This window comes from Hemitrygon akajei, chromosome 8 (assembly GCF_048418815.1).
Source record: "Hemitrygon akajei chromosome 8, sHemAka1.3, whole genome shotgun sequence".
In the NCBI taxonomy this organism is placed as follows: Eukaryota; Metazoa; Chordata; class Chondrichthyes; order Myliobatiformes; family Dasyatidae; genus Hemitrygon; species Hemitrygon akajei.
Window position 1 is genome coordinate 136,527,011 of NC_133131.1, and position 26,314 is coordinate 136,553,324.

General features: G+C 41.2%; 1 protein-coding gene across 6 annotated transcripts in view; it reads left to right on the forward strand.

Annotated features, from left to right (window-relative positions):
• Positions 1–26,314, forward strand: part of acbd5a (acyl-CoA binding domain containing 5a) — a 97,275-nt gene that overhangs the window by 47,845 nt on the left and 23,116 nt on the right. For 4 of the 6 annotated variants that reach the window (XM_073054709.1, XM_073054706.1, XM_073054704.1 and 1 more), the window contains exons 3-6: positions 8,078–8,150; positions 16,085–16,202; positions 16,395–16,427; positions 21,652–21,786. In XM_073054709.1, the coding sequence (XP_072910810.1) occupies positions 8,078–8,150; positions 16,085–16,202; positions 16,395–16,427; positions 21,652–21,786 (359 nt within the window). The remainder of the gene's footprint in view (positions 1–8,077; positions 8,151–16,084; positions 16,203–16,394; positions 16,428–21,651; positions 21,787–26,314) is intronic. The other 2 variants (XM_073054703.1, XM_073054705.1) reach the window with 1 other exon arrangement.

Below are 26,314 nucleotides of genomic sequence, written 5' to 3' on the forward strand. Positions count from 1 at the left end.
ACTTCTGCTTCCTAAGGAGACTGAGGCAAGCAAGTTTCCCCCCCCCCCCCCATCTTAATTGTGTTTTGCAGGAGCCCCATTGAGAGTGTCCTGGCAAGTTGCGTCGCCATCTGGTAAGAGAGTAGCTGAGCATCAGACCAGAAGTCCCTACAAAGGACCGTGAAAACAGCTGAGAGGATCATAGGGGTCTCCCGACATCCATTGGGGTAATTTATTAGGAGCACTGCATATGCAGAGCCCTCAGTATTGTTAAGGATCCCACCCATCCATCCAATATCCTCTTTGACTTTCTACCATCAGGCAGGAGACTCCGTTGCATTAAAACAAGAATGGTCAGGATGAAAAACAGTTTCTTCCCTCAGGCCATTAGGCTTCTGAACATCCTGCCACATCATATTTGAAGTGTCACTGGTTAATCTGTTCTGTACCTTACAGTATTTAATTTATGCACTTTTATTTGTTATTTATGCATGAATCATCTGTAGATTTTATTCTTACCTTTCTAAGTTCTTGTGTATTATGTGTACTACTGTGCCTTACACCCTGGTTCAGAGAAATGTTGTTTCTATACATATAGTATCATATGATTATATATGCTGTGTACATGTATATAGTTTCATGACAATAAACTTGACTTGTACTAAGTAGATGTTCGTAGGCCTGCAGGCACTGCGAGTGTTTATCTTAATTGGAATGATGTGGGAGCCTGAAGACAGAGTTCAGGGCAAGAGTGGGAAGATGAATTAAAATGATTTCTGTTCTGCAAAGCTTTCTCACAATTCGTGTTTAGTTTAACTCCCTTCTCATGGCACTTCCACATACAGCCATGAGAGATGCAATATCTGCATTCTACTCTCAGCCAGGGCCCAAATGTCTTTTCAGGTAAAGCACTTGTTCTGCTTCCAATTTGGTGCCTATGGCGCTCACAACATGGTTTCTTTTACAGATTGGTTAACAACTTTACAGAATGCTTCCATTTTGTCTGCAGGTTTGACCCTGATCTTCTAGTTTACGTGCTTCACTTCCATGATCAGGTCCCATTTTGAGCCCTGTGTCTTCCTTGTCGAAATTTCTACAACAGTGCCCAATAGGATAACACCTCATGTCTGGATATATTGCAGACCACAATATTGAGGTATATTCAGGCCTGCATTTGGTACATATACCTCTATTTCTGCTTGTTTATATATCTGTCTTGGTGCCTGACAGATATTTGTGAGTGGTCATGAACCCAAACCTGATATTCCTTTCTTTGTTTTAGTTATTTTGTAATTTATGGTAATTTTATGTCTGCACTATACTGCTACCACTAAACAACAAATTTCACACCGTCTAAGTCAGTGTTAATAAATCTGTGACTGATCCAAAAAGATGTCATCCATTTTACATAGAATGATAATTGTCAGCCCCATTATTCCTTTCACTCGAGACTTCTAAATTCAAATGTTATCAATATTTCAAATGCACTACTTGATTTTAAAGTTATTCTGGAATTCCACTTGGGCCTGCCCAGATAAGGCCCAATTCATCCATGACCACTGTGATTGATCTGCCTCCCTGATTTAAGTCTTTCAATGCTACCCATATTGTACCAGTAAAGAAATAAAGCTTCTGTTCAATCTATCTAGGCTAGATATATATAAATTGCAAATGTTAAAGTGAAATATTGTGCTACCCATTCTTGATTTAGAGCTGAGTAAAGTTAACTTCTCGTCAAGAATTTTTTATTGCATTTTGTTGCAGCATTTCTTCTCAAACCTTTTTTTTCAACTTGGCTGGAAAGACGTCTCTATGCCATAACTAAACTGTATTCATCATCCTCTTATTTGAAGCTCCTACTTGACAAGAACATTAAAAATGTACATTAGTATGCCTTTAAAGAGAACGATGCATTTCCTCTGACCAAACAGAACTAAATTTTCAGAAGTAGCTGTTTATAATTTGCCTAGGTTCTTCACGTCTCTGGTCATTTGCTGTTTGTGGTTTCAGTGTTTCCTGCTGATTTCCATTTCAGTAGTATTGCAGCCCAGTTATGCAGAAAGTCTCAGGAAACTACTAGTATGTGCAGGTCAGTGAGAGAGACATACATTTCTCTTTTTTAATAAATTTTTTAAATTGAATTTTCAAATAGGTTACAGAAAGAAAAAAAATTATCAACCCTTCCCCCCTCCCCTTAACCCCTCCCCCTCACATATCCCTATAGAAAAAAAAAGAGAAGAAGAAAGAAAGAAAGAATGCCTGGATATCAGAAGATCCCCACATGCTCCATGGAGTTCATAATAGCTTTAATATGTATATTTATTTCTTTCCCCACATTTCTCTTGAAGTCAATGTAGATCTCCATGGTTTTGAGGGAATTTAGCTCCAATTTGTTGTGATGCACCTGTACTCTAACTTGTTCACTTCCTGGTGAATTCATTGCCTCTGGTGATTTGTACCAGACTTCTCTGACAATATTCCAAAAAAACAAAAAATTCACCTAAATTAAATTAGAAAAGGGAAACTGCAGTTCCATGAACTGGACAGAAACTGAAAAATGATAACTGATTATAAAGAGAAACTTGCCTTGTTTCAATAGTTGGTGAGCTTGAATCAGTTTGAATACTTTGAATCATCTGCTTTTACCCTTTCAATTTTCTCCTTATAAAAATATAATTAGATTAAACATTGTTGAGTTGGGTAGTCTTTGGCTCTGCATTTCCAACCTCCACAGCAAGGAAGGAAAAAGAATTTGAATTCCATGTAGCATCTTTCACAGCCAAGGATTTTGAATTATGGTTACAATTGCAATGTAGAGTTTGACCCCAAGTTAAAAATATTCAACTAATGGACACCCCTAGCATGAAAGAGCTCCCAAAATATGATTAAGTTCAAATGTTTGGTGTGTACACATATATTGGTTCCTAAAAATGGTCAAGCTCATTTCCTCCCTCTCTCCATTTTTAGTATTTGTTCATTCTTATCAGTCTTGTGTGCTTTGATACTATTCATTACAAAACTGTCTGGGTGTGGTTATCCTGCTCAGTGATATTTGTGTGTTTTTGGCAAATTGACTAACGGATGCACGCTAAAATATGCTCGAAATATGACTACTGCATTGATTCTGAAGTTTCTCAAACTGCAAGGAAGTATTAGTCCTTTCCATTTTAGTAATTTTATTTGCTAGATAAATATTGGCAAGGATCCATGATCCTGCTAATGATTGATCAGATATGTTCTACTGTGTTTAAACTTCTGTTCTTGGAAGAGGTATAGCTGTAAATCCTTTGGACAGGGTGAAGGTGAGCCACACCTAGAATACTATGTTCAGTTTTGGTCTCCAGGGTTGGAGAAACAGATAGCCTCATCACGGGCACAAATCTTCCCACCCCATGAGCATTATATCAGTATTCCACAAAACAACCATTTCATGATGCATGTCAGTGATAGTAAACCTGATTCAGATTTTTTTTAAAAGGATATTCTAACATAGGAGGCGTTCCAGAACAAATTATTTATGCAAATGCATGGGCTGGAGAGGTTGGCCTAACACAAGTGGCTGGAATAAACTGAGTTGTTATATTTAGGAGATTAATAATCTGTAGTCTTCTTCAGACATATAAGATCCTATGGGAGCTTGACAAGATGTAAACTGAGATCTTTCTGAAATTGGGAAAACCTCAAATGAGGGAACATTTATATAATAAAGGGATGGTTGTTCAAAACTGAGCTCCATAGAAACTGGTCTTTGCAAAGGTGATAGATTGCTAGAATTCTCTAAACTCTGCAGGTTGTGGAGACTGTATGCTGAAGGAATTTAAAGGAGAGGGATTTTTTTTTTGATATTCAAGGACAGAGAGATATGTGGAGCCTAGCACAAAAGAAATTTAGGTCAAGGGCAGATCAGCCAAGATCATATTGAATGGCCAGATGGCCTATTCCTGGTCCTACTTGCTTGTGTTCGATTTGCACTGAAATAACCAGAATCAGTTAGAATTTAGTAAAATTATTGGATTAGATGTTGGAGCTGAGGTTGGGGGGAGGAGGATATTTGCCAAAGTTATCATTGCTAGTCACTGACTTCAGCATACATTTATGTGTTTCAACAATACTAAGTTCACTTCGAAGCCTCACCTGCACATAATGTATAGGTACATGTGGAATGTGCACTTGTGATCCTAGACGTCAAGTGATGGAGAAAATCACATTCCCATTAGCAGTAACTGCCTCCACTAATTAAGATGGGGAAAATAAAATGGAATCACTTATCTTATTAAATACAAAAAATGCTCAAAATGCCCAACAGACTAAGTGGCATCTACAGAGGAAGAAATGCAGCTTTCATTTCAGATGATGGGTGACGATATTTAATATTAACATGGCTTCTTTATTCACAGTCATTATGGCCAATAATGAGATCAGCTTTTCTTCAGAGACCTTGAGTACAGAATCTAAACTGACATTTTAGCACGCCATGTATGTGCTACATTTTTTTTTGAGGTTTTGGCTTTTAACTTTTATCAACTTATTTTCCTTTTTAAGTATTCCAAGAAGTATTTAAAGTAGAGCCAAGGAGCCCAGTCAATTAGACAATGTTTAGCCATCAACCTATATCAATAAAAAATATGTGGCACGTGTCTAAGTGTTTAAGGTGTTGGACTAGCGATCTGAAGGCCGTGAGTTCGAGCCCCAGCCAAGGCAGCGTGTTGTGTCCTTGAACAAGGCACTTAACCACACATTGCTCCAGTCCACCCAGCTGAAAAAGGGTACCGGCAAAATGCTAGGGGTCAACCTTGCGATAGACTGGTGTTCTCTCTGGGGGGCATGGGGGGTAGGGGGTAGTCTCGTACTCTGTTGCTTCACGCCACGGAAACCGGCATAATCACTGGCCTGATGATGCTTGGGACAGACTTTAACCTTTAACCATATATCAATAAATTGCACTTTCAATCTTCGCGATACTTCGTTAAATGCAAAGTTGTCTACTTTACTGAATTTAATTTAAGATAATCAAATTCGTCCATTAAGACAGTGAAATTGTCCATTAAATCTCAGTGTTACTTTCCTGGTTTGTTTCTTTGAAGAAATACTATTAACAATTTTTTACTGCAACAGAGTACAGCTTGTACTTGCTGCCCATGGTCATCATTCAACTGAATGTAATTCAGTCAAATTGGCAGGTCCAGACAATCTTGGCTTCAAAGGATGGAATGAAGAACACAACACTAGATGAAAACATGTCATATAAAGGAAGGTGATTGTTGGAGTTCCATTGCCCCAATTCCAGAATTACACTACCAGTTTCCTAATCCCAACTGTCATCAGTTATTTCACTGATGAACTTTCTTCAATCTCAAGTTCACAAATGGGTATGTTCACTGAAGATTACATGATTATTATGAATAATACTGGATAAGCCTTGGGAATGGAACACTATGACAGGAGGCAAGTAATATTCATGCCTTTAACAATCTTCAACACGTGACAGTTTAGCCATCTACCTTTGATTTCTAAAACCTTCTTCAACTTCCTGGCAGTTACCTTTGACTAGAAATTCAATGGAGATGAGTCACATATATACTATGGTTAAAAAGCGGGTCTGAGGCTCATTTTAGCTGGAGGTTGGGTTTTCTGCAGCACACAAGTACTTTTCTACCACCCCAAAGCTTTTTCACCATGTATAAAATGCAGATCAAGAACAGTCAGTTTTTTAAAATTTGGATGAATGACTGCAGCTCTGCTCATCTCTATAGAAGTTAGACTCCATTCAGGGAAAGGTGCTATTTGTTGTCAATGTATTAAACTCCTCCTAACTCACTAAGAAATGTGTTATCTTTCCTTAATTAATGATGGATCTAAATACAAGAACTCTCTATCCAACAATGCTGAGAAACTACCATTACCAGAAAGACTGCAGCTATTCAAGAATGGAGCACTGAACAACCTTTTGAAGGCAATTGGGATGAGTAATTTATGCTGGTTTTGCCAGCCATTCCAGAATCCTTAAGTAAAGTAAAATGCAAAGAATACGTGTGGTCAGAATAAGCTGTACTCTCAGAACTCCTTCAGGAAGCTTTGGTAATAGGGAATGCCCTTTCTCTCAACTTTGCTGGTTATTAACATTGTTGGATATTTTAAGCATTTCTGAATGCCATTGGTTGATGTGAATTGGTCCAGGATTTGAGAGTGGAATCCCCTGCATTAGTGCTGGGGGAAATCGACAACAGAATCAAATATATTCTTGAACTCCATGCAATCTACCACCAAAAATAAACAGACCTGGGATCTAGAATTACTCTCTTAAATTGTTTGGGAGTGATGTGGGGCTAACTCTGCTCGGTAGAATGTGATATTTGCCAAGTTGTAATTTTTTTCATGGCTACACAAAATACATCTTTTTCTTTTAATTGTTTATGATAGTCTGCATTAACTGTTAATAAAGGCAACTGTTTATTTGCAAAACAAATGTATAACTGTGAATTGAATTTTATTGAGGAATGGAAAAGTGTTCTGTCAGAAATGTGATTTTTTTTTTAAAGCTTTGGTTATGGTTGCTGTTTGAAGTCAATAGGAACATACAGGCATCCTACAGTGACATAACAGATTAACAGCAAATGCCATTTCATTGGCTCTTCACTCAGCTCCGGACGGCAAAGATGCATTCATCAGGATGTTCTTCACTGACTACAAAACTAATCAATAAACTCACAAATCTATGCCTCTACCTCCTTGTACAACTGGATCCTTGATTTCCCCCACTGGCAGACCCCAGACAGTTTGGATTAACAGCAACATTTCTACAATCACCATCAGCACAGGTGCACCACAAGGCTGTGTGCTTAGCCTCCTGCTCTGCTCAGTTTATACTTGTGACTGTCAGTCTGTACAGCTCCATTGCCATATTTACCTTTGCTGAATCAAAGGTAGTGACAAATCAGCATAAAGGAGGAAATCTATCGAGCAGCAACTCACTCACTCACTCAGCAACAACAACCTCTCACTTAAGGTCAACAAAGCCAAAGAACTGATTATTGACGACAAGAGGAAGAAGCTGAAGGTCCATGAGCCAATTTTCATTAGGTGATCACCGGTAGGGAGCATCGGTAACTTTAATTTCCTTAGAGTGATCATACCAGAGGATCTGTCCAGGGAGTAGCACATTAGTGCTATTACAAGGAAGGCACAACAGTGCCTCTCTTAGAAGTTTGCACAGATTTGGCCTGTCATCTAAAACTTTGACAAACTTCTATAGATGCACAGTGGAGAATATCCTGTCTGGTTTCATCATGACCTGGTATGGAAACACCAATGCCCAAGAATGGAAAAGCCTAGAAAAAGTGGTGGATACAACCCAGTCCATCACAGGAGAAATCCTCCCCACCATTAAGCACATCTACAAGGAATGCTGCCTCAAGAAAACAACATTATCAATGATTCCATTATCAAAGACTATGCTCTCTTCTTGCTACTGCCATGGGACTGGACTGACCAGAGCCTTAAGTTCCACACTACCAGGTTCAGGAACAATTATTACCCTTCAACCATTAGGCTCTTGAACCAGCGTGGATAACTTCACTCACCTCAACTCTAAACTGTTTCAACAACCTATGGATTCACTTTCAAGGACACTACAACTCATGTTCTCCATACTTACTTATTTATTATTTGGATTTTTTTCCTTTTTTTTTATTTGTGCTGATTGTCTTCTTTTGTACATTGATTGTCTTTCAGTCTTTGTAGTTTTTCATTGATTTGATGGTATTTCTTTGTTCTACTGTGAATGTTTGCCGGAAAAATGAGTCTCAGGCTAGTATATGGTGGGATAGATGTACTTTGATAATAAATTTAGTTTAAAATTTGTTGCTTATTCACTTTGTAATCTGTGCTACTGAGATCAGGGACGTGGAATAATAGCTTTGCACTCCAAGTTCCTTAAAAAAATTGGGCGTCTCCTTTCTGCGATAGAAGTTTTTCTGATATTATTATAGTACATTCTTCTTGGCTTTGAAGATTGTGATTACAAATGGATTGAGCTTGAGAACTAGATTGTATTTTGTTGCAAATCATTAACAGAAATGTTTTCCTGTGTTTATTGCAGGGATGCTTGGAATTCCCTGGGAGACATGTCCAAGGAAGAAGCCATGATTGCTTATGTTGATGAATTGAAAAAGGTAATGTAAACTGACACTTATTTGCAACTGCTTCTTAACTTCAATGATTAATTTATGTTTGTGACTTTTCAACTATTACTTATGAAAGTCTTTGTTAATACACTCGCACACAACTTAAATGCTATTGTCAGAAATGTGGGCTGCTTACAATCAGAAACAGTGGAATTTATAATGGAAAACAAAGAAATGGTAGATCACTTGTATAAATAATTTGTCTTCACAAAGGAGAATACAAGCAAATTCTCAGAAATGTTAGGTGACCTAGTGTCCAGTGAGTTGGTAGAATTGATGAAAATTAATAGTAGTAGGAAAATGGTATTAGGAAATTGATGAGATTGAAAGATGAAAAATCCCCAGGGTTCAATAATGTGCATCCCAGAGTATTGAAGGAAGAGGCCTAAGAAACAGCTCTGTATTGATGGATATTTTCCAATATTCTTTAGCTTCAGAAACAATTCCAATGGATTGGAGGGAAGGTAATGTAATTCCGGTTCATTAGATAAGGAGATAATATGAAAAGGAACTATTGACAAATCAGTCTGATATTTGTAATGGTGAAAATGCTCGAGTTTGTGCTTAAAGATGTAGTAGAAGAGCATTAGGAAAACGGTGACAGGTTTGGATAACAGTCAGCATGTCGTTGTATTGGCCTTCATCAATCGTGGAATTGAATTTAGGAGCAGAGAGATAATGTTGCAGTTATATAGGACGCTGGTCAGACCCCACTTGGTGTACTGTGCAGAGTTCTGGTCACCTCACTACAGGAAGGGTGTGGAAACCATAGAAAGGGTGCAGAGGAGATTTACAACGATGTTGCCTGGATTGGGGAGCATGCCTTATGAGAATAGGTTGAGTGAACTCGGCCTTTTCTCCCTGGAGCGACAGAGGATTGAGGTGACCTGATAGAGGTGTATAAGATGTTGAGAGGTGTTGATCATGTGGATAGTCAGAGGCTTTTTCCCAGGGCTGAAATGGTTGCCACAAGAAGACACAGGTTTAAGGTGTTGGGGAGTAGGTACAGAGGAGATGTCAGGGGTAGGTTTTTTACTCAGAGTGGTGAGTGCGTGGAATGGGCTGCCGGTAATGGTGGTGGAGACAGATACAATAGGGTCTTTTAAGAGACTTTTGGATAGGTACATGGAGCTTAGAAAAATAGAGGGCTATGGGTAAGCCTAGTAATTTCTGATATAGGGACATGTTTTGTACAATTTTGTGGGCCAAAGTTTTCTATGTTTCTATGAAAGGAAAATCAGATTTAACACATTTACTGGAATTTCATGGGGCTGCTGTCGGTAAAAAACAAAGGGCACCTGTATATTTAGTGCATTTGGATTTTTAGAACGGTTATTGAAAATGGACCACATGAGAGTGGTGGCATCCGTCGGTCTCGAGAGACCATGGATCTGTGCCTGGAGTTTCCAGGGCGCAGGCCTGGGCAGGGTTGAATGGGAGACCGGCAGTTGCCCAAGCTGTAGGCCTTCCCCTCTCCACACCACCGACGTTGTCCAAGGGAAGGGCAGCTTGCCCATGCAGCTTGGCACCGGTGACATCGCAGAGCAATGTGTTGTTAAGTGCCTTGCTCAAACCACATGAGAGATTACACAATTAAAATGAAGGTGGGTATTGTACTGATATAACATGAAAATTAAGTAACAGATTGCAAAAAAAAGATTTAGGCAAAAGTAGCAGTTGGGGATTAGTTAGGGTACCACAGTTTTGCTTGTATCCTAGCCATTTATGGTATAACTGGGTTAGAGAATTAAATATAATATTTCCAAGTTTGTGAATGACACCAAGGTGGGTAAGAGGGTGTGCTACAAATGGGATACAGAGAGTCTCCAGTGTGATTAGTAAAAATAGGAAGGCAGTGTGTTATCTAAAAGGCAATAAATTAGGAAAAGGGCAGGTGCACCAAGGCCTCAATTTGCTTATACACTGATAAAAGTAAGCATTCAGGATCAGCAGAAGGTTTGAAAAGGCACATGGTATTCTGGTATTCATGATGCTTCTACTTCCTCAGGAAACTAAAGAAATTTGGCATGTATCCTTTGACATTCACCATTTTTTTTAATACACTCTAGAAAGCATCCTCGCTGGATGCACCACAGCTTGGTACGGTAACTTCTCTGCACAAGACTGTGAGAAACTGCAGAGAGTTGTGGACTCAGCTCAGCATATCACAGAAACCACTTCTTGCTGTCTCAGTAAAGCAGCCAGACTGTCTCTCCTCTCCCCTTATTGTACATTGCCAGTACAAAAGAGTTATTGTTTCTCCTTGTACTACATCTCTGCATATTATGTAATGAACTGATCTTTATGGACAGTGTGTGTCCTGAGTTTTTCACTGTACCTTGGTACACGTGATAATAATAAGCCAATTTACCAGTTTAATCCTGTGTCTGAGTAATTCCCTAATAGGTAAGTTGCTGGGAAATTCACTGTAAAACTTTTGCAGATCACAAAGTATTTTTCTGCAATTATAAATATTATCATCTGCAATGCTGCAATGTTTTATTTGCAAATGATATTTTCAAATGATAGATTATAAAGGTCAGCAATATTTAAGCTGAATTGTTTGTTCCAGTAAATGCACTGAGAGCTGACTGTTTTCCAATAGATGCTGCAGATGGCATGATAATGTAATAGCCATGTGGTTGTGCAGTGTATGATTTAATTGCAAATATTAATCAACATTAGCAAACAAGAAATAGTTGCCAACCTCAGTTCTGCTTCTCTTGGGGATCCACATAAATAGCTACAACATCTTCATTGTAAATTAAATTGTAGTTAAATTTCTCAACAGTGTTTATAACCCCAGTAGTAATAAATCTAAGATGCCTCCACATGTATTTAAAATTACATAGTGATCACAGTTCAAAAGTAGATATGCCCTGGACTTCTGAAATAAAAATAGAAAATTCTGTCAGCGCTCAGCTCAGGCATCATCTATGGGGAGAAGGAGAAAGCCTACCTAGCTGGAGCTTTTCCGTTTATTGGCCACCTCTGCACTTTCCTTGCCTTTACACTTGCTTTAATTTCTTTGTATTTCTATGTTTATCCATTTAGATACAATGCCATTAATGAGGAATATTACATTTATTTATTTCTCCTCTGATATAGCCAGCTATTCTTGACATGTATAGTATTTTCTATCATTAAAATTATTCTCTGCATACTTCTTAATCTTTTATAAATGTATCAACTAAAATTCTCAAGTGAGGTCTTGCTTGTGTTTAATATCCCATGACTACCAATCCTAACACTGGGTTCAGTCATTCAATATGACACAGTAGTTACTTTTGATAATGACTGGTTATTTTTTGAAACTGCAAATTGGTAATGTCTTTTGTTGGGTAATGAGTGATATATTGGAACCAATATTACATTTTATTTATATGTTCGGGTTAGATCACTCTGCCAATGTGTGTAATACTTGGAAAATCATGTTTTTCGTGCCCAAGGTTAGCAGGTTAACATTTTTAGTCCTACTGGCTACATGAAGTATGCACGAGTCCTATAATGATGCAAACTTAAGATAAAAATCTTTATACCTCTTACCCAGCTGAATCCCCTTTTTCAATTGTTATTTCATACAAACATAGAAAACCTACAGCATAATACAGGCCCTTTGGCCCACAAAGTTGGGCCGAACATGTCCCTACCTTAGAAATTACTAGGCTTACCCATCGCCCTCTATTTTTCTAAGCTCCACGTGCCTATCCAAAAGTCTCTGAAAAGACCCTATTGTATCCACCTCCGCCACCATTACCGGCAGCCCATTCCACGCACTCACCACTCTCTGAGTAAAAAACTTACCCCTGACATCTCCTCTGTACCTCATCCCCAGCACCTTAAACTTGTGCCCTCTTGTGACCACCATTTCAGCCCTGGGAAAAAGCCTCTGACTATCCACACGTCCCTCAAGTCTATCCTCATTCCTCAAGTCTCTTGTAACCTGTGTTTGTGTTGTGATGTCTTTCAGAAACATCTCCAAACACTTAACAAGGAATAAATAATATTATGTGATTGTTGCTCTTATGGTGAGCACTTAGTGCACTAACAGGTTTATTTTTCATTACCGCTTCAGGCTTGGCATCAGATTTTAACCTTGGCTTAACTACTGAACCTATACTCCCTCCACAAACAAGATCCTATAATAGCTCCATTATGTTAACTATCTCATTTCATCAAAGGTTCAAGGTTCAAAGGTTAAATTTAATGTCAGAAATGTAGAAAATATACATCCAGAAATGTTTTTTCTTCGCAAACATCCACACAAACAGAGAAGTGCCGCAAAGAATGAACGACATAAACGTGAGAACCCGGAAGTCCCCCGCCAGCTCCCCCTCCCGTGTGTAAGCAGCGGCGAGCAACGATCCCCCTCCCACCACCGGCAAAACAAAAAGCACATGCGCTACTGAGTACAAGTGTTGCTAAGCAATAGCAAAGGCACAGACCTTGCAGTTAACCCAAAGGCTTTGTATTTCATCCAACATTTGACAAAGCACAGGTTCTCTCTCTCCCCCATTTTCACAGCAAACAGGAGACATGACAACAACCCGCTGTTTTATGATATTAAAAGTCCGTTTTATTGCTTTTTCCAAGTTCTGTGTCCAAAGATCACAAAGACTTCGGGTCTTTGGGCCCACAGCGAAAGATTTTCCAGCCTCCTCGATAACACACGAGTCTCCGGCCATGACACTGACCCTCGATCCGCCCGTCTCCAGAACCCTGAGATCTTAGGCTTCCAAACATGATTGTGACTCTCAGGCCAAACCCTTGTCACGTCGAATAACAGACACTCATGGAACCACAAGTATGGGTCCCATTCCCGCAAAGAACCGAAGCCTGCATGTAACTCCAGGTCAGGGTCTTCAAAAGAACCCTGAAAGGGGAAAATAAAGGTATTAAAGGTGGAAATAGAGCTGTTTCTGAAGATGCAAGCAAAGGAAGCGCTGTTAGGCACCAGTCGTTGAAACTCTCCATAGATATTTTTGAAATAGTTGGATCCAAAGGTAGCTGTGCTTTCTCAGCCTTCATTCTTTGTTAATTTGGATGAGCCAAATCCTTGGTGCCAAATCATACTTTCTGTGTCTGTTGACTGACATGGGTTCAGAATCTGACAATACCTTTTCAAAAAAAAATCATCCTTGTTTCCTGGATAGATAGTAATGGGGGAATAGAGGAATGTTCTCAGTGGGGAATGGTAGACAAACTTAGTAAGTATTTTGTGTCAGTTCTCACTGTGGAAAACACGAGCAGTATGCCAGAAGTTCGAGAGTGTAGGGGACAGAAGTGAGTCTAGATGCTACTACTGAGGAGAAGATGCTTGAGAAGCTGAAAGGTCTGAAGGTAGATAAATCACCTGAACCAGATGGATTGCAGATGGATTTCTGAAAGGGGTAGCTGAAGAGATTGTGGAGGCATTAGTATTGATCTTTCAAGAATCACTAGATTCTAGAATGGTTCCAGAGGACTGGAAAATTGCAAATGTCACTCTACTCTGTAAGAGAGGAGGGAGGTAGAAGAAAGAAAATTACAGGTCGGTTAGCCTAACTTCAGTGATTGAGAAGATGCTGGAGTCCATTATTAAGGAAGAGGCTTTATGGTACTTCGAGATGCATGATAAAGTAGGTCAAAGTCAGCATGGTTTTTTTAAGAGGAAATCTTGCCTGACAAATCTGTTGAAACTCCTTGAGGAAATAACAGGCAGGACGGACAAAGGAGAGTCAATGGATCAGTCCTGAAGAAGGATCTTGGCTTGAAACATCAACTGTTTATTCATTTCCATAGATGCTGCCTGAGCTCAGAATTTGAATCAGAATCGGGTTAAATATCACTGGGATATGTCGTGAAATATGTTTTATGACAGCAATATTTTGCATACATAGCAATGAAAACTAAATTACAATAAGAAGTGCATATAAAAAGAGAAAATTAAAGACATAGTGCAGAAACAGAGAAAAAATACTGAGGTAGTGTTCATGCGTTCATTGTTCATTCAGAAAGCTGATGGAGGAGGGAAAGAAGTTGTTCCTAAAACATTAAGTGTCTATATTTAGGCTGCTGTACCTCCTCCTTGATGGTAGCAATGAGAAGAGGCTATGTCCTGGTTGATGGGGGTCCTTAATGATGGATGCTGCCTTTTTGAGGCATTGCCTTTCAAAATGTCTTGGATGCTGGGGAGGCTAGTGACCATGATGGAGTGGCAGAGGTTACAATTTTCAGCAACCTTTACGGATCCTGTGCAGTGCCCCCTCCATACCAGATGCTGATGCAAGCAGCTAGAATGCTCTCCACGGTACACTTGTAGAAATTTGTGAGTGTCTTTGGTGACATAACAATTCTCCTCAAACTCCTAATGAAATATAGCTGCTGGTGTGCCTTCTTTGTAATTGTATCAATATGTTGGATCCAGGATATAAGGCATTGGTTAGACCGCACTTGAAGTATTGTGAGCAGTTCTGGATCCCTTGTCTATGACAAGATGAGCTGGCATTGGAGAGGGTTCAGAGGACGTTCACGAGAATCATTCCTGGACTGAAGGGGTTAACATATGAAGAGCATTGGATGGCTCTGAGCTTGCACTCGCTGGAATTTAGAAGAATGGGTAGGGGAAACTCATTGAAACCTATGGAATATTGAAAGGCCTAGATAGAGTGGATGTGGAGAGGATGTTTCCTAGAATTGGTGAGTTTGAGAGATCACTCACCGCCTCAGAATGGAGAGATGACCATTTAGAACATAGATGAGGAGGAATTTCTTTAGCTGGAAGGTGGTAAATCTGTGGAATCCATCGCCACGGACAGTTGTAGAGCCCAAGTCATTGAGTATATGTAAAGTGCAGGTTGCTAGGTTCTTGATTAGTCAGGGCATCAAAGGTTACATACAGGGAGAAGGCAGGAGAATGGGGTGAAGAGGGCTAATAAATCAGCCACGATGGAGCAGACTCAATAGGCAGAATTGCCTAATTTTGCTATTTTTTAAAGTCTTATAGATGCTTTTCTAAACATTCTATTGTTTTATGGGATTTATGCGCTCTGCAGTTGTAGCTATTTATGGATTCATGATTTTAATCATTACATTTTCAGTGGCAAGACTTGGTTGAGAGCCTAAGTTATGTCTTTATTTCCCTCAGTTTTTCTGGGCCCACCTTTCATCTTCTTGTTAAAGCCCACCTCTCTATCCAAGCTTTTGATGACATCCTAATAATGGCTTGATGCTAGATTGTTTTGATAAAACTGTTATGAAGTAGTGTGGAATCATTTTCTGGGTAAAGCTGAGTGCAAATTGTTGGTGTTAATCCCCCATGTTTGATGATCACTAACAAAGTGAATGATTGTTTTTGATGTGGTGTTCATTATTTTGCCTGTTTCTAAGAATCTTTGAAGTGGTATAAGTTCTTAGAAGTTTCAGAATATAAAATTAACTTGGGGTTTTTACTTTATTTCCACAGTACTGCAAATAATAGGATTTGTAAAATCTAATTCTACCATTACTCAATTATTTGATGAAATCTAATAAAAGATGAATGGACTCCTTTGAAAATGGATGGCTTACACAGGCTTTCAGCATTTTTTGGAGTTTAACATCATCTTATTTGTGAATTTTTGATTTCAATCAGGGTACCTGAATCGGTCATAAGCAAAATACTAGTTAAGGTTAAATACCTTACCATTCCTCTTTAATACTATTCATTTTGAAACTTAGTAATTTTTATCTTACACTTTACAACTGGCACAAAACAACACATTTCATGGCATACGTCAGTAATAATAAACTTGATTCTGACTCGGGGAACGTGGCAGGCACAAAAAGCCAACAATTTTAAGCCATTTCCTTTTGATCAAGTTAGAATGTCCTCCTTAAAGTAGAAACAGACTTTGCATCTGTGTTTTTGAATATTGGTTTCAATAATTATTTCTGTTTTGTAGATACTTGAGTCTATGCCGATGACTAAGGAAGTAGAGGAACTGCTTTGTGTTATTGGGCCTTTCTATGAACTAGTGGATGACAAGAAGCAATCCGTATCACCATATGTAATTTCATCAGGTTAGACCTTCCTGAGAGTCGAAAGTATGCTCATGTTTTTTTTAAACTCTTCTTGAGACTTATCACAGTACCTTCACTTAAAAGTAATCAATCTTTTGATTTAAATTCAATCAATGTTTTTATTTGCTTAAACCTATTTAAGTAATGTGTCCCCTGCTGTTCTACTTTCTGCATCCTGTGCTAATTGTACAGGCCGTCTGGAAAAAGTGGTTAAGTCACTTGAAGGTAAGAATTCAAATCCATCTGTGCTATACTTTCTGATATTGAGTGTTGGATATTTCAGTTTTAATGTTGAAAGTATATAACCATATAACAATTACAGCACGGAAACAGGCCATCTCAGCCCTTCTAGTCCATGCCGAACGCTTACTCTCACCTAGTCATACCTACCTACCTAGTCATTCCTTTCCTGTCCATATACCAATCCAACTTTTTTTTAAATGACAAAATCGAACCTGCCTCTACCACTTCTACTGGAAGCTTGTTCCACACAGCTACCACTCCCTGAGTAAAGAAGTTCCCCCTCATGTTACCCCTAAACTTTTGCCTCTTAACTCCCAACTTATGTCCTCTTGTTTGAATCTCCCCTACTCTCAATGGAAAAAGCCTATCCACGTCAACTCTATCTATCCCCCTCATAATTTTAAATACCTCTATCAAGTCCCCCCTCAACCTTCTACGATCCAAAGAATAAAGACCTAACTTGTTCAACCTTTCTCTGTAAATGAGGTGCTGAAATCCAGGTAGCATTCTAGTAAATCTCCTCTGTACTCTCTCTATTTTGTTGATATCTTTCCTATAATTCAGTGACCAGAACTGTTACACTATATGTTGAGTTGAGTTGAGTTGAGAATATGTATATGTTGAGACCTGGGGATTTAGGGAATAATAAGCACAAAAGCTATTGCCTACAAATGATTATCATATTCAAAAGACTATGAATTTGTCTGTTGCAAATAAATTTAATGTTATTTTGCAAAAGCTCCACACGTTAGTGACAGAATTACTGATATGTAGATTATTGAAATTTCTATTACTTAGTTGATTCATTATGTTATAGGACCTCATGTGAAACCAGGAAAGAAATTGTGCAAGTCCTTGTAGAGATCTTTGCTTCACTGTTAACCGTTGGTGAAATTCCAGAAGAATGTGGCTAACGGCAAAGCAAAGGGCCTCTGTGATTTCTTCCCCTGACCTCCCATTAGGTCAATATAGCAAGGACAGGCCAGGGAACTACAGGACAGTGAACCTGGCTTTATTTGTAGGGAAGTTACTGGAGGGAATTCTGAGGGACAAGACCGACCACCATTTGGATAGTCAAGGCCTGATCAGGAATAGTCAGCATGGTTTTGAGCATGGGAGGTAATGTCTGACAAATCCTTTGGAGTTGTTTGAAGATAACTAAGAGGGTAAATGAAGGTAGGGCAATGGAAGTTGTCTATATGGATTAAGTGAGACCTTTGACAAGGTCCCAGATTGCAGACTGATTGGGAAGGTTAAGTTACATGGGACTTCAGGGAAGTGTCTGAGGTCGATTCAGAATTTGTTCAATGATAGGAAGGCAATGTTTGAATGTTGGTTCTCCGACTGGAGGCCTGTGACAAGTGGGATGCCTTAGTCTATGTTCCAAGCCTACACTGGTGACCATCCCGCACTTTTCTTATACTGCATCGATGACTGCATTGGTGCTGCTCCCGTCGATTTTATCCGCCTTGCCTCCAACTTCCACCCTGCTCTCAAATTCACTTGGTCCATTTCCAATACTTCCCTTCCCTTTCTCAATCTTGCTGTCTCTATCTCGGAGACAGCTTATCCACCGATGTCTATTATAAACCAACGGATTCTCACAGCTACCTGGACAATAACTCATTTCACCCCGCTACTTGTAAAAATGCCAACTCCTTCTCTCAGTTCCTCTGTCTCTGCCACATATACTGTCAGGATGAGGCTTGTCATTCTAGAACAAAGGAGATGTCTTCCTTTTTCAAAGAAAGGGGTTTCCCTTTCTCCACCATCAATGCTGCCCTCAACCACATCTCTTCCATTTCATACACATCTACTCTTACCCCATCCTCCCACACCCTACCAGAGATAGGGTTCCTCTTGTCCTCACTTACCACCCACCAACCTCCGCGTCCAGCACGTAATTCTCCGAAACTTCCACCACCTCCAACTGGATTCCACCACCAAACATATCTTTCCCTCCCACTCCCCCCACCTTTCAAACCTACGTCTCCGCTTTTTTTCTGCAGTCCTGCCAAAGGGTTTTGGCCCGAAACAGCGACTATACTTTTTTCCATAGATGTTGAGTTCCTTTAGCATTTTATGTGTGTTGCACGGATTTCCAGCACCTGCAGATTTTCTCTTATTTGTGCCTTAGATCAGTTTTGGGATTTCTGTTATTCATTATTTATGTAAATAATTTGGATATGAACGTACATGACACAATTAGCAAGTTCGCTGTTGATAATAAATTAGTGGGTCTTGAAAGTAAAGCAGGTTAGAATCAATGAAAGGCCACAGCCACTGGAATGGACAGGTAACCAATGTGCAAAACACTACCAAATGTACAAATAAAAAACAGAATAAATAAATAAACAAACAGTAAGTATCAAAAACATGAGATGAAGAGTCATTGAATATGAGTGCATATGTTGTGGGAACAGTTCAGTAATGGGGCAAGTGAGGTTATCCCCTCTGGTCCAAGAGCCTGATGGTTGAGAGGTAATAATTATTCTTGAACCAGGTGCGAGGGCCCAGAGGCTCCTGTACCTTCTTCCTGATGGCAGCAGTGAGAATAGAGCCTGGCCTGGATGGCGGGGGTCCTTGATGGTGGATGCTGCCTTCCTACGACAGCACTGCATGTAGATGTGCTCATTAGTGGGGGGGGGGGGGCTTTACCCATGATGGACTGAGCTATATCCACTACTTTTTTGTAGGTTTTTCCTTACAGGGGCATTGGTGTTTTTAATAACAGGCCATGATGCAACCAGTCAATATACTCTCAACCACACAACTACAGAAGTTTGTCAGATGACATGCCAATTCTCCACAAACTTCTAAGAAAATAAAGGTGATGCCGTGCTTTCTTCATAATGGAACTTGGTGCTGGATCCAGGACATATCCTCTGAAATGTTAATACCGAGAAATTTAAAATTGTTGACCCTCTTTACCTCTGATCCCTCGATGAAGACTGGCTCATGGACATCCAGTTTTGTCCTCCTGAAGTCAATAATCATCTCCTTGGTCTTGCTGACATTAAGTGTCATCGCACACTCAAGGAGACAAAAATAGAAAATTCACACTTCACACTTAAAAGGCAATTGAAGTTCCGTGACCTAAAATTGTATAGACCAAGAGCCAAAAATTTAAAGATAGGGTGAATTGATATTAAGGCGACTTGTGCTTTTAGAGGTTGTTGTGTGTGTGTGTGTGTGTGTGTGTGTGTGTGTGTGTGTGTGTGTGTGTGTGTGTGTGTGTGTGTGTGTGTGTGTGTGTGTGTGTGTGTGTGTGTGTGTGTGTGTGTGTGTGTGTGTGTGTGTGTGTGTGTGTGTCAGCATATTTCAGACTTCTGTACCTGCACACTGCCCTGTTGAGTCAAGGAAATGCTTCTAAATGTATTGAACTGATACATTTTGTAACTGGTCCCTTGGCTTCATGCTAGCTGTGTCTTGTACAAGAGAAAAGACACATTGATTTAAAGTTAAATGATATTTTGCAATGGGATGAAAACTTGCATTTCCAAGTTTGTTTATTACAGAAAGCTAGGTGGGATTGAGTCTAGTGTGGAGGACGTAAAGAGGATTCAACAGGATAGAAACAAATTGCAGAGATGGGAAAAGGATAAATAGAATATAATGTGGAATAGCAAAGTTTTCTACTTTGGTGGACTAAAAAGGAGAGAAATGAAGATTTGCCAGACTGGTTCCTGGGTTGATGTGTGTGCCACATGAGGAATGATCAACTAGGGCAGGTACTATTCTCCGGAATGTGAATTGATCCCACTGAAGTACTGAAACTTCATCTCGGCGTTGACAGGCTGAGTGCAAGAAAGATAGCTCTCCTGCTCAACTATGGAATCAGCCTTGGAACTAGAGGCAGAGAGGAGGAGAAAATTCTTCATGGAGTGGGTGAGTGAAGTACTAGAATGGGATTGAACCCAGAGTCTTGTTGCTTTGTAGAGTGAATGTGGCATGACTGAACCAATAAAGATTAACAGCATTGCTGATAAATGCCATGGAAGATTTATAATTTGGATATTTATTAATCTTTTAGTTTGTGAATTGTATATGATCTAAAAGAATGATTCCTGGAGTCCTGATGAAGGTCTCGGCTGGAAACATTGACTCTTTAATCCTTTGCATAGATACTGCCTGACTTGTTGAGTTCCTCTAGCATTTTGTTTGTGTTACTCCGGATTACCAGCATCTGCAGAATCTCTTGTATTTATTTTTTAAATATATCCTGAATGATGTTCCCATTCCATGTCTAATTGAGTGGAAAAGCAAATTGTGCAGAAGATATTGGAGAATCTGCAGAGAGATATAGGTGGGTTAAGTGAGTGGACAAAGGTCTGACAGATGGAGTACAATGTTGGTAAATGTGAGGTCATCCACTTTGGAAGGAAAAATGAAAGAGCAGATTATTATTTAAATGGTAAAAAAATTGCATCATGTTGCAGTGCAGAACTTGGGAGTGCTTGTGCATGAATCACAAAAGGTTGGTTTGCAGGTGCAGCAAGCTATCAAGAAGACAAACGGAATGTTGGCCTTCATTGCTGGAGTGATTGAATTGAAGAGCAGGGAGTACCCAACTATCTATACAGGGTACTGATGAGGCTGCACTTGGAGTACTGTGTGAAGTTCTGGTCTCCTTACTTGAGGAAAGATATACTGGTTTTGGAGGCAGTGCAGACGAGCTTCACCAGGTTGATTCCACAGATGAGGCGGTTAGACTGTGCGGAGAGATTGTGTCACATGGGACTGTACTCGCTGGAATTCAGAAGAATGAGAGGAGATCTTATAGAAATGTATAAATTTATGAAAAGGATAGATAAGGTAGAGGCAGGGAAGTTATTTCCACTGGTAGGTGAGACTAGAACTAGGGGAATAGCCTCAAGATTCGGGGGAGTAGATTTAGGAGGGAGATGAAGAGGAACTACTTTTCTCAGAGAGTGGTGAATCTTTGGAATTTTCTGTCCAATGAAGCAGTGGAAACTACCTCAACAAATATATTTAAGACAAGGTTGGATAGATTTTTGCATAGTAGGAGAATTAAGAGTAATGGGGAAAAGGCAGATAGGTGGAGATGAGTCCATGGCTAGATCAGCCATGATCTTATTGAATGGTAGAGCAGGGTCAATGGGCCAGATGGCCTACTCCTCCTCCTATTTCTTATGTTCTTATGTTTGGATTTTGACTGTTCTGATTTTTTTCCTTAAACATATAGATCTTGGCAATGTTCTGAGTTCACCTAAGAATTGTAATAAAATGAATGGAAAAGTTGAAAGCAACGATAGTGGTGCAGAGTCGGAACAAGGGGAAGATAATGAAGAGGTAACAGATAATGACCTTGAAGATGAAGGTAAATATGGTTAAATATCTAATGATTTATCCCATTAAAAATATCCTGCAGTTTGAAATTAATTGTGAAATGTATATGTAATATGTACAACATTTATTTAAGTACAGGAATTTATTTATTCAAAAACATACTAAACTCAAACCTTATAGATTACCTGTTGATCCATAACATCAGTCTTTAGAAAGAGGCTGCAGCCCAAAGCAAAGGTTTTGTGACTGTTTGCTGTTTGTTCAGAACTATGTCTAATTTAGCACATTAACTACGTTTTAGAAGGAAAACAAAATACAATAAACGTTGAGGTCAGGCAGTATCTTTGTTCTGAGAACCAGAATTAGCTTTTCAGATCAATGACTCTTCATCGGAACTATAATGTAAGAAAATAAAATGTGTTTCAAGTAACAGAAAGGAGTGCAGCGTTAGGAGTGTATAAAAGGCATTTGGTATTTGGCCGGGTTGATTGTCAGGCCATATACACTCAGTCGGGCGTAGAGTTGACAGAGGTGGGACAGATGCTCCTGACGACTGCTGCTGGCTATGAGGATGTCGTCCAAGTAGATGAAAGCGAAGTCCAGGTCGCGTCCCACCGCGTCCATTAACCGCTGAAACGTCTGTGCGGCATTCTTTAGGCCGAACAGTATGCGGAGGAACTCAAAAAGGTCGAACGGGGTGATGAGTGCTGTTTTGGGGACGTCGTCCGGATGTATCGGGATTTGATGGTATCTCCGGACAAGGTCTACCTTGGAGAAGATCCGTGCGCCATGCAGGTTTGCTGCAAAGTCCTGAATGTGCGGTACAGGGTAGCGGTCCGGCGTTGTAGCCTCGTTCAGCCTGCGGTAGTTGCTGCATGGTCTCCAGCCCCCTGTTGCTTTGGGCACCATGTGCAGAGGGGAGGCCCATGGGCTGTCGGACCGCCGTATGATCCCCAATTCCTCCATCCTCTTGAACTCCTCCTTCGCCAGTCCGGGGGAAGCCTTCGAGCACGGGCGTGGAGGGGTGGTCCTTGTGTCGGAATGTGGTGCTGTACGCCATGTCTGGGTATGGCTGCTGTGAACTGCGGCGCCAGAACCGATGGGAAATCTGCCCGGACTCTGGTGAAGTCGCTGTCGGACAGCGTGATGGAGTCTAGGTGTGGGGCCGGCAACTGGGCTTCACCCAGGGAGAACGTTTGAAAGGTCTCGGCGTGGACCAGTCTCTTCCTTGGCAGGTCGACCAGTAGGCTGTGAGCTCTCAAAAAATCCACTCCCAGGGCTACGGCGGCCAGTGTGAAGTCCCACATGAACCGGCTGGAGCCGAACTGTAGCCGCACCGTACGGGTGCCGTAGGTCCTTACTGTGCTGCTGTTCGCAGCCCTCAGGGTGGGACCTGGTTCTCTGTTGCGGGTGTCGTAACTCGTCAGAGGTAAGACGCTGATCTCGGCACTGGTGTCGACCAAAAAGCGGCGTCCCGACTGCTTGTCCCAGACATACAGGAGGCTATCCCGATGGCCAGCCGCCATAGCTATCAGCGGTGGCTGGCCCTGGCGTTTCCCGGGAACTTGCAGGACGGGCTACAGCGGCGGGCTTCTGCGCCCCACTGCTGGTGATAGAAGCACCATTGTTCGTTGGTCTCCTCACCCCTGCCTCTGGGGTTAGCGGGCTCTGTGGCCGGGCCTGGTCTGATTTGCTGCTGGGAGCGTGACCTGGTGATCTGAGCGACGGACGCCCCACTCTCCTTGGCTTTCCACAGCACGTCTGCCCGGGCCGCCACCTTCCGGGGGTCGCTGAAATCCGCGTCGGACAGCAGCAGGCGTATGTCCTCGGGCAGTTGCTCCAGGAACGCCTGCTCAAACATGAGGCAGGGCTTGTGTCCTCTGGCCAGGGACAGCATCTCGTTCATCAAAGCCGATGGTGGCCTGTCCCCCAAACCATCCAGGTGCAGTAAGCGGGCAGCTCGCTCGCGCCGTGAGAGTCCGAAAGTCCTTATGAGCAAGGCTTTGAATTCTGTGTATTTGCCGTGTGCCGGAGGCTACTGTATGAACTCCTCCACCTGGGCGGCTGTCTCCTGGTCGAGGGAGCTCACCACGTAGAAGTAACGTGTGGCATCTGAGGTTATCTGTGGAATGTGGAATTGGGCTTCTGCTTGCTGGAACCATAGGTGAGGTCGCAGCGTCCAGAAGCTTGGCAGTTTTAACGAAACTGCATGAACAGATGCGGCGTCGTTCATCTCCGGTCAACCCTTCCTTCCTGAAGTCCGCAATCAATTCCTTCGTCTTACCAATCTTGAGTGCAAGGTTGTTGTTATGACACCATTCAACCAGCTGATCTATCTCACTCCCATACACCTCCTTGTCATCATCTGAAATTCGGCCAACAATAGTTGTGTCATCAGCAAATTTGCAGATGCCATTTGAGCTGTGACTGGCCACACAGTCATTGGTATAAAGAGAGTTGAGCAATGGGCTAAATATGCATCCTTGAGGTGTGCTAGCGTTGATTGTCAGTGAGGATGTGATGTTCTTTCTTATCCTCTCTACTGTGGTCTCCGGATGGGGAAAGTCAAGGATCCATTTGCATGAACTGACTCTGCATTTAAGTTACTTACTTTCAGCACAAGGAAACTAGGTTAATTTCCTCAAGTGAACATATTTGACTAGAGTAGTGGTCACCAACCCGTTGATCGCGATCGACTGGTCGATCTTTGAGACTTCCCCAGTAGATCCCAGAAAAAAGAAAAATAAATACACAAATACTGTTGAGAGATTGTTTCCAGGTTGCAGGGTTTTAGTTCCGTTCTTTCTGCCCAGTGCGGATGCGTGTAGCTCCCCCGCACTACACAGTGTACTTCAGTGGTCCCCAACCACCAGGCCGCGAGGAAACAATATGAGCCAGCTGCACTTTTCCTCATTCCCTGTCATACCCACTGTTGAACTTAAATACATGCGAGGTCATCAGTCACCTAAATGCAGTGATACCCTCGCGGCAGTGATCACTGCTTGGCTTCGGGTGGCCGGCAGGAAGTGCCGTTGCTACTGGCCCGGAGCGCGGACAAATGGGCGCTGCCTCTAAACCTGTTTACCACACCGAATGTTCGTGGGGAACCCGGTGCTAAAATATTCACAGACTACCTAATTCGGGCTCAGCGTTTCATAAGTATCAGAGCAGCTACCTTGTTGCGATATACTGAAACAAACTTTTGTCGGCCGATAGATCCTACAAGTTGCATTCCTCGCTTGGTACGGTCGCTCTCTCTGGACTGCGACCGCTGCAGCCCCGGTACGGGAACCACCGGCCCTGACCTTGTCCTCTCACCCAACCCACGAGCAGCCGCACCTGGCCAAGGCTTCCGGTGGCGGGCGGGGCGGGAGGCTGTCAGAGGCAATGAAGCTCTCAAAACTGCTTTGGCACCTTGAGTCCAAGCACCCTGCACTTAAAAACAAACACGTTGAGATTTTTCAGCGGAAAAAAACGTGAGCAAGCGGGACAGAAGCTAAGTGCGAGAACTGCGAAATCTAAATTGCAGAATAGACTGAACATAAAGAACCTGCTTCGAGTATCACTGTCTTCCCGTTGTGTTTAACATCACCCCCCCCACCCCCCACCACCACGTTGGCCAGTCCGCAACAATATTGTCAATATTAAACAGGTCCGCGGTGCAAAAAAGGGTGGGTACCCCTGGTGCTTATACATTATTTCTACTTCCGGGTTGTGGGGTTGTACTTCCGGTCTTATCTGCCCCTGTGTGCTTGCGTGTATCTAATTGATCTGGGGTTGATTTTGCCTTTCACTAAGGCCAAGGTAGGGGATCTTGGGCTTAAAAAGGTTGGTGACCACTAGACTAGAGCAATAATAAAGAGCAGAAAAAGATCATAGTAAACAGACAAAATAATGTAAGGAATACAGACACAGGAGTGGAATCTGGAGTAAGAAACAGTCTTCTGGAGGAACTCAGTTGATCAACAGCATGTATGGGGAAGGAGAAATTATCAACTTTTTGGGTCAAAACTCAACATCAGAACTTAGTCAATGATTCCCCTCTTCCCCTAGACCTCGACCCCGCTAACAGATGCTGCACAACCCACTATGTTTCTCCAGCAGATTGAATGCTTAAGAAAAACTTTGTTCTGTTTTTATTAAATTACAATGGAGTGCACCATTTATTAAAACATTATTTGAGACTTCCGGTAATTTTTTTCATTTAAGTCTTTTCTTTCTTCATAGGAAAGAGATGAGTTCAGTAAGAGTGACTCATTTCCTCTTCAAGGTGATAGCAGATCAAAAACTTACCTGTTATTAATAGAAAATGAGTTTTTCATAATTGTAAACTCATTTAGAACATGGTTGTTCAATATTACAGCTCCATTTACTTTCCACTGACTTCAAAGTCCTTGACAGCCTAACCTAACTGAAATCAATCCAAATCTTGTTGGCTTAACTAGTCCAGCAACTGCGTCCTTTCAAGGATGTATCTCCTAGTTCTCTACCACCCTTCATATGGAAAAATTGTCAAATAGTTTCACTCTGAATGAGCTGGCTGCAGTTTTACAATTACA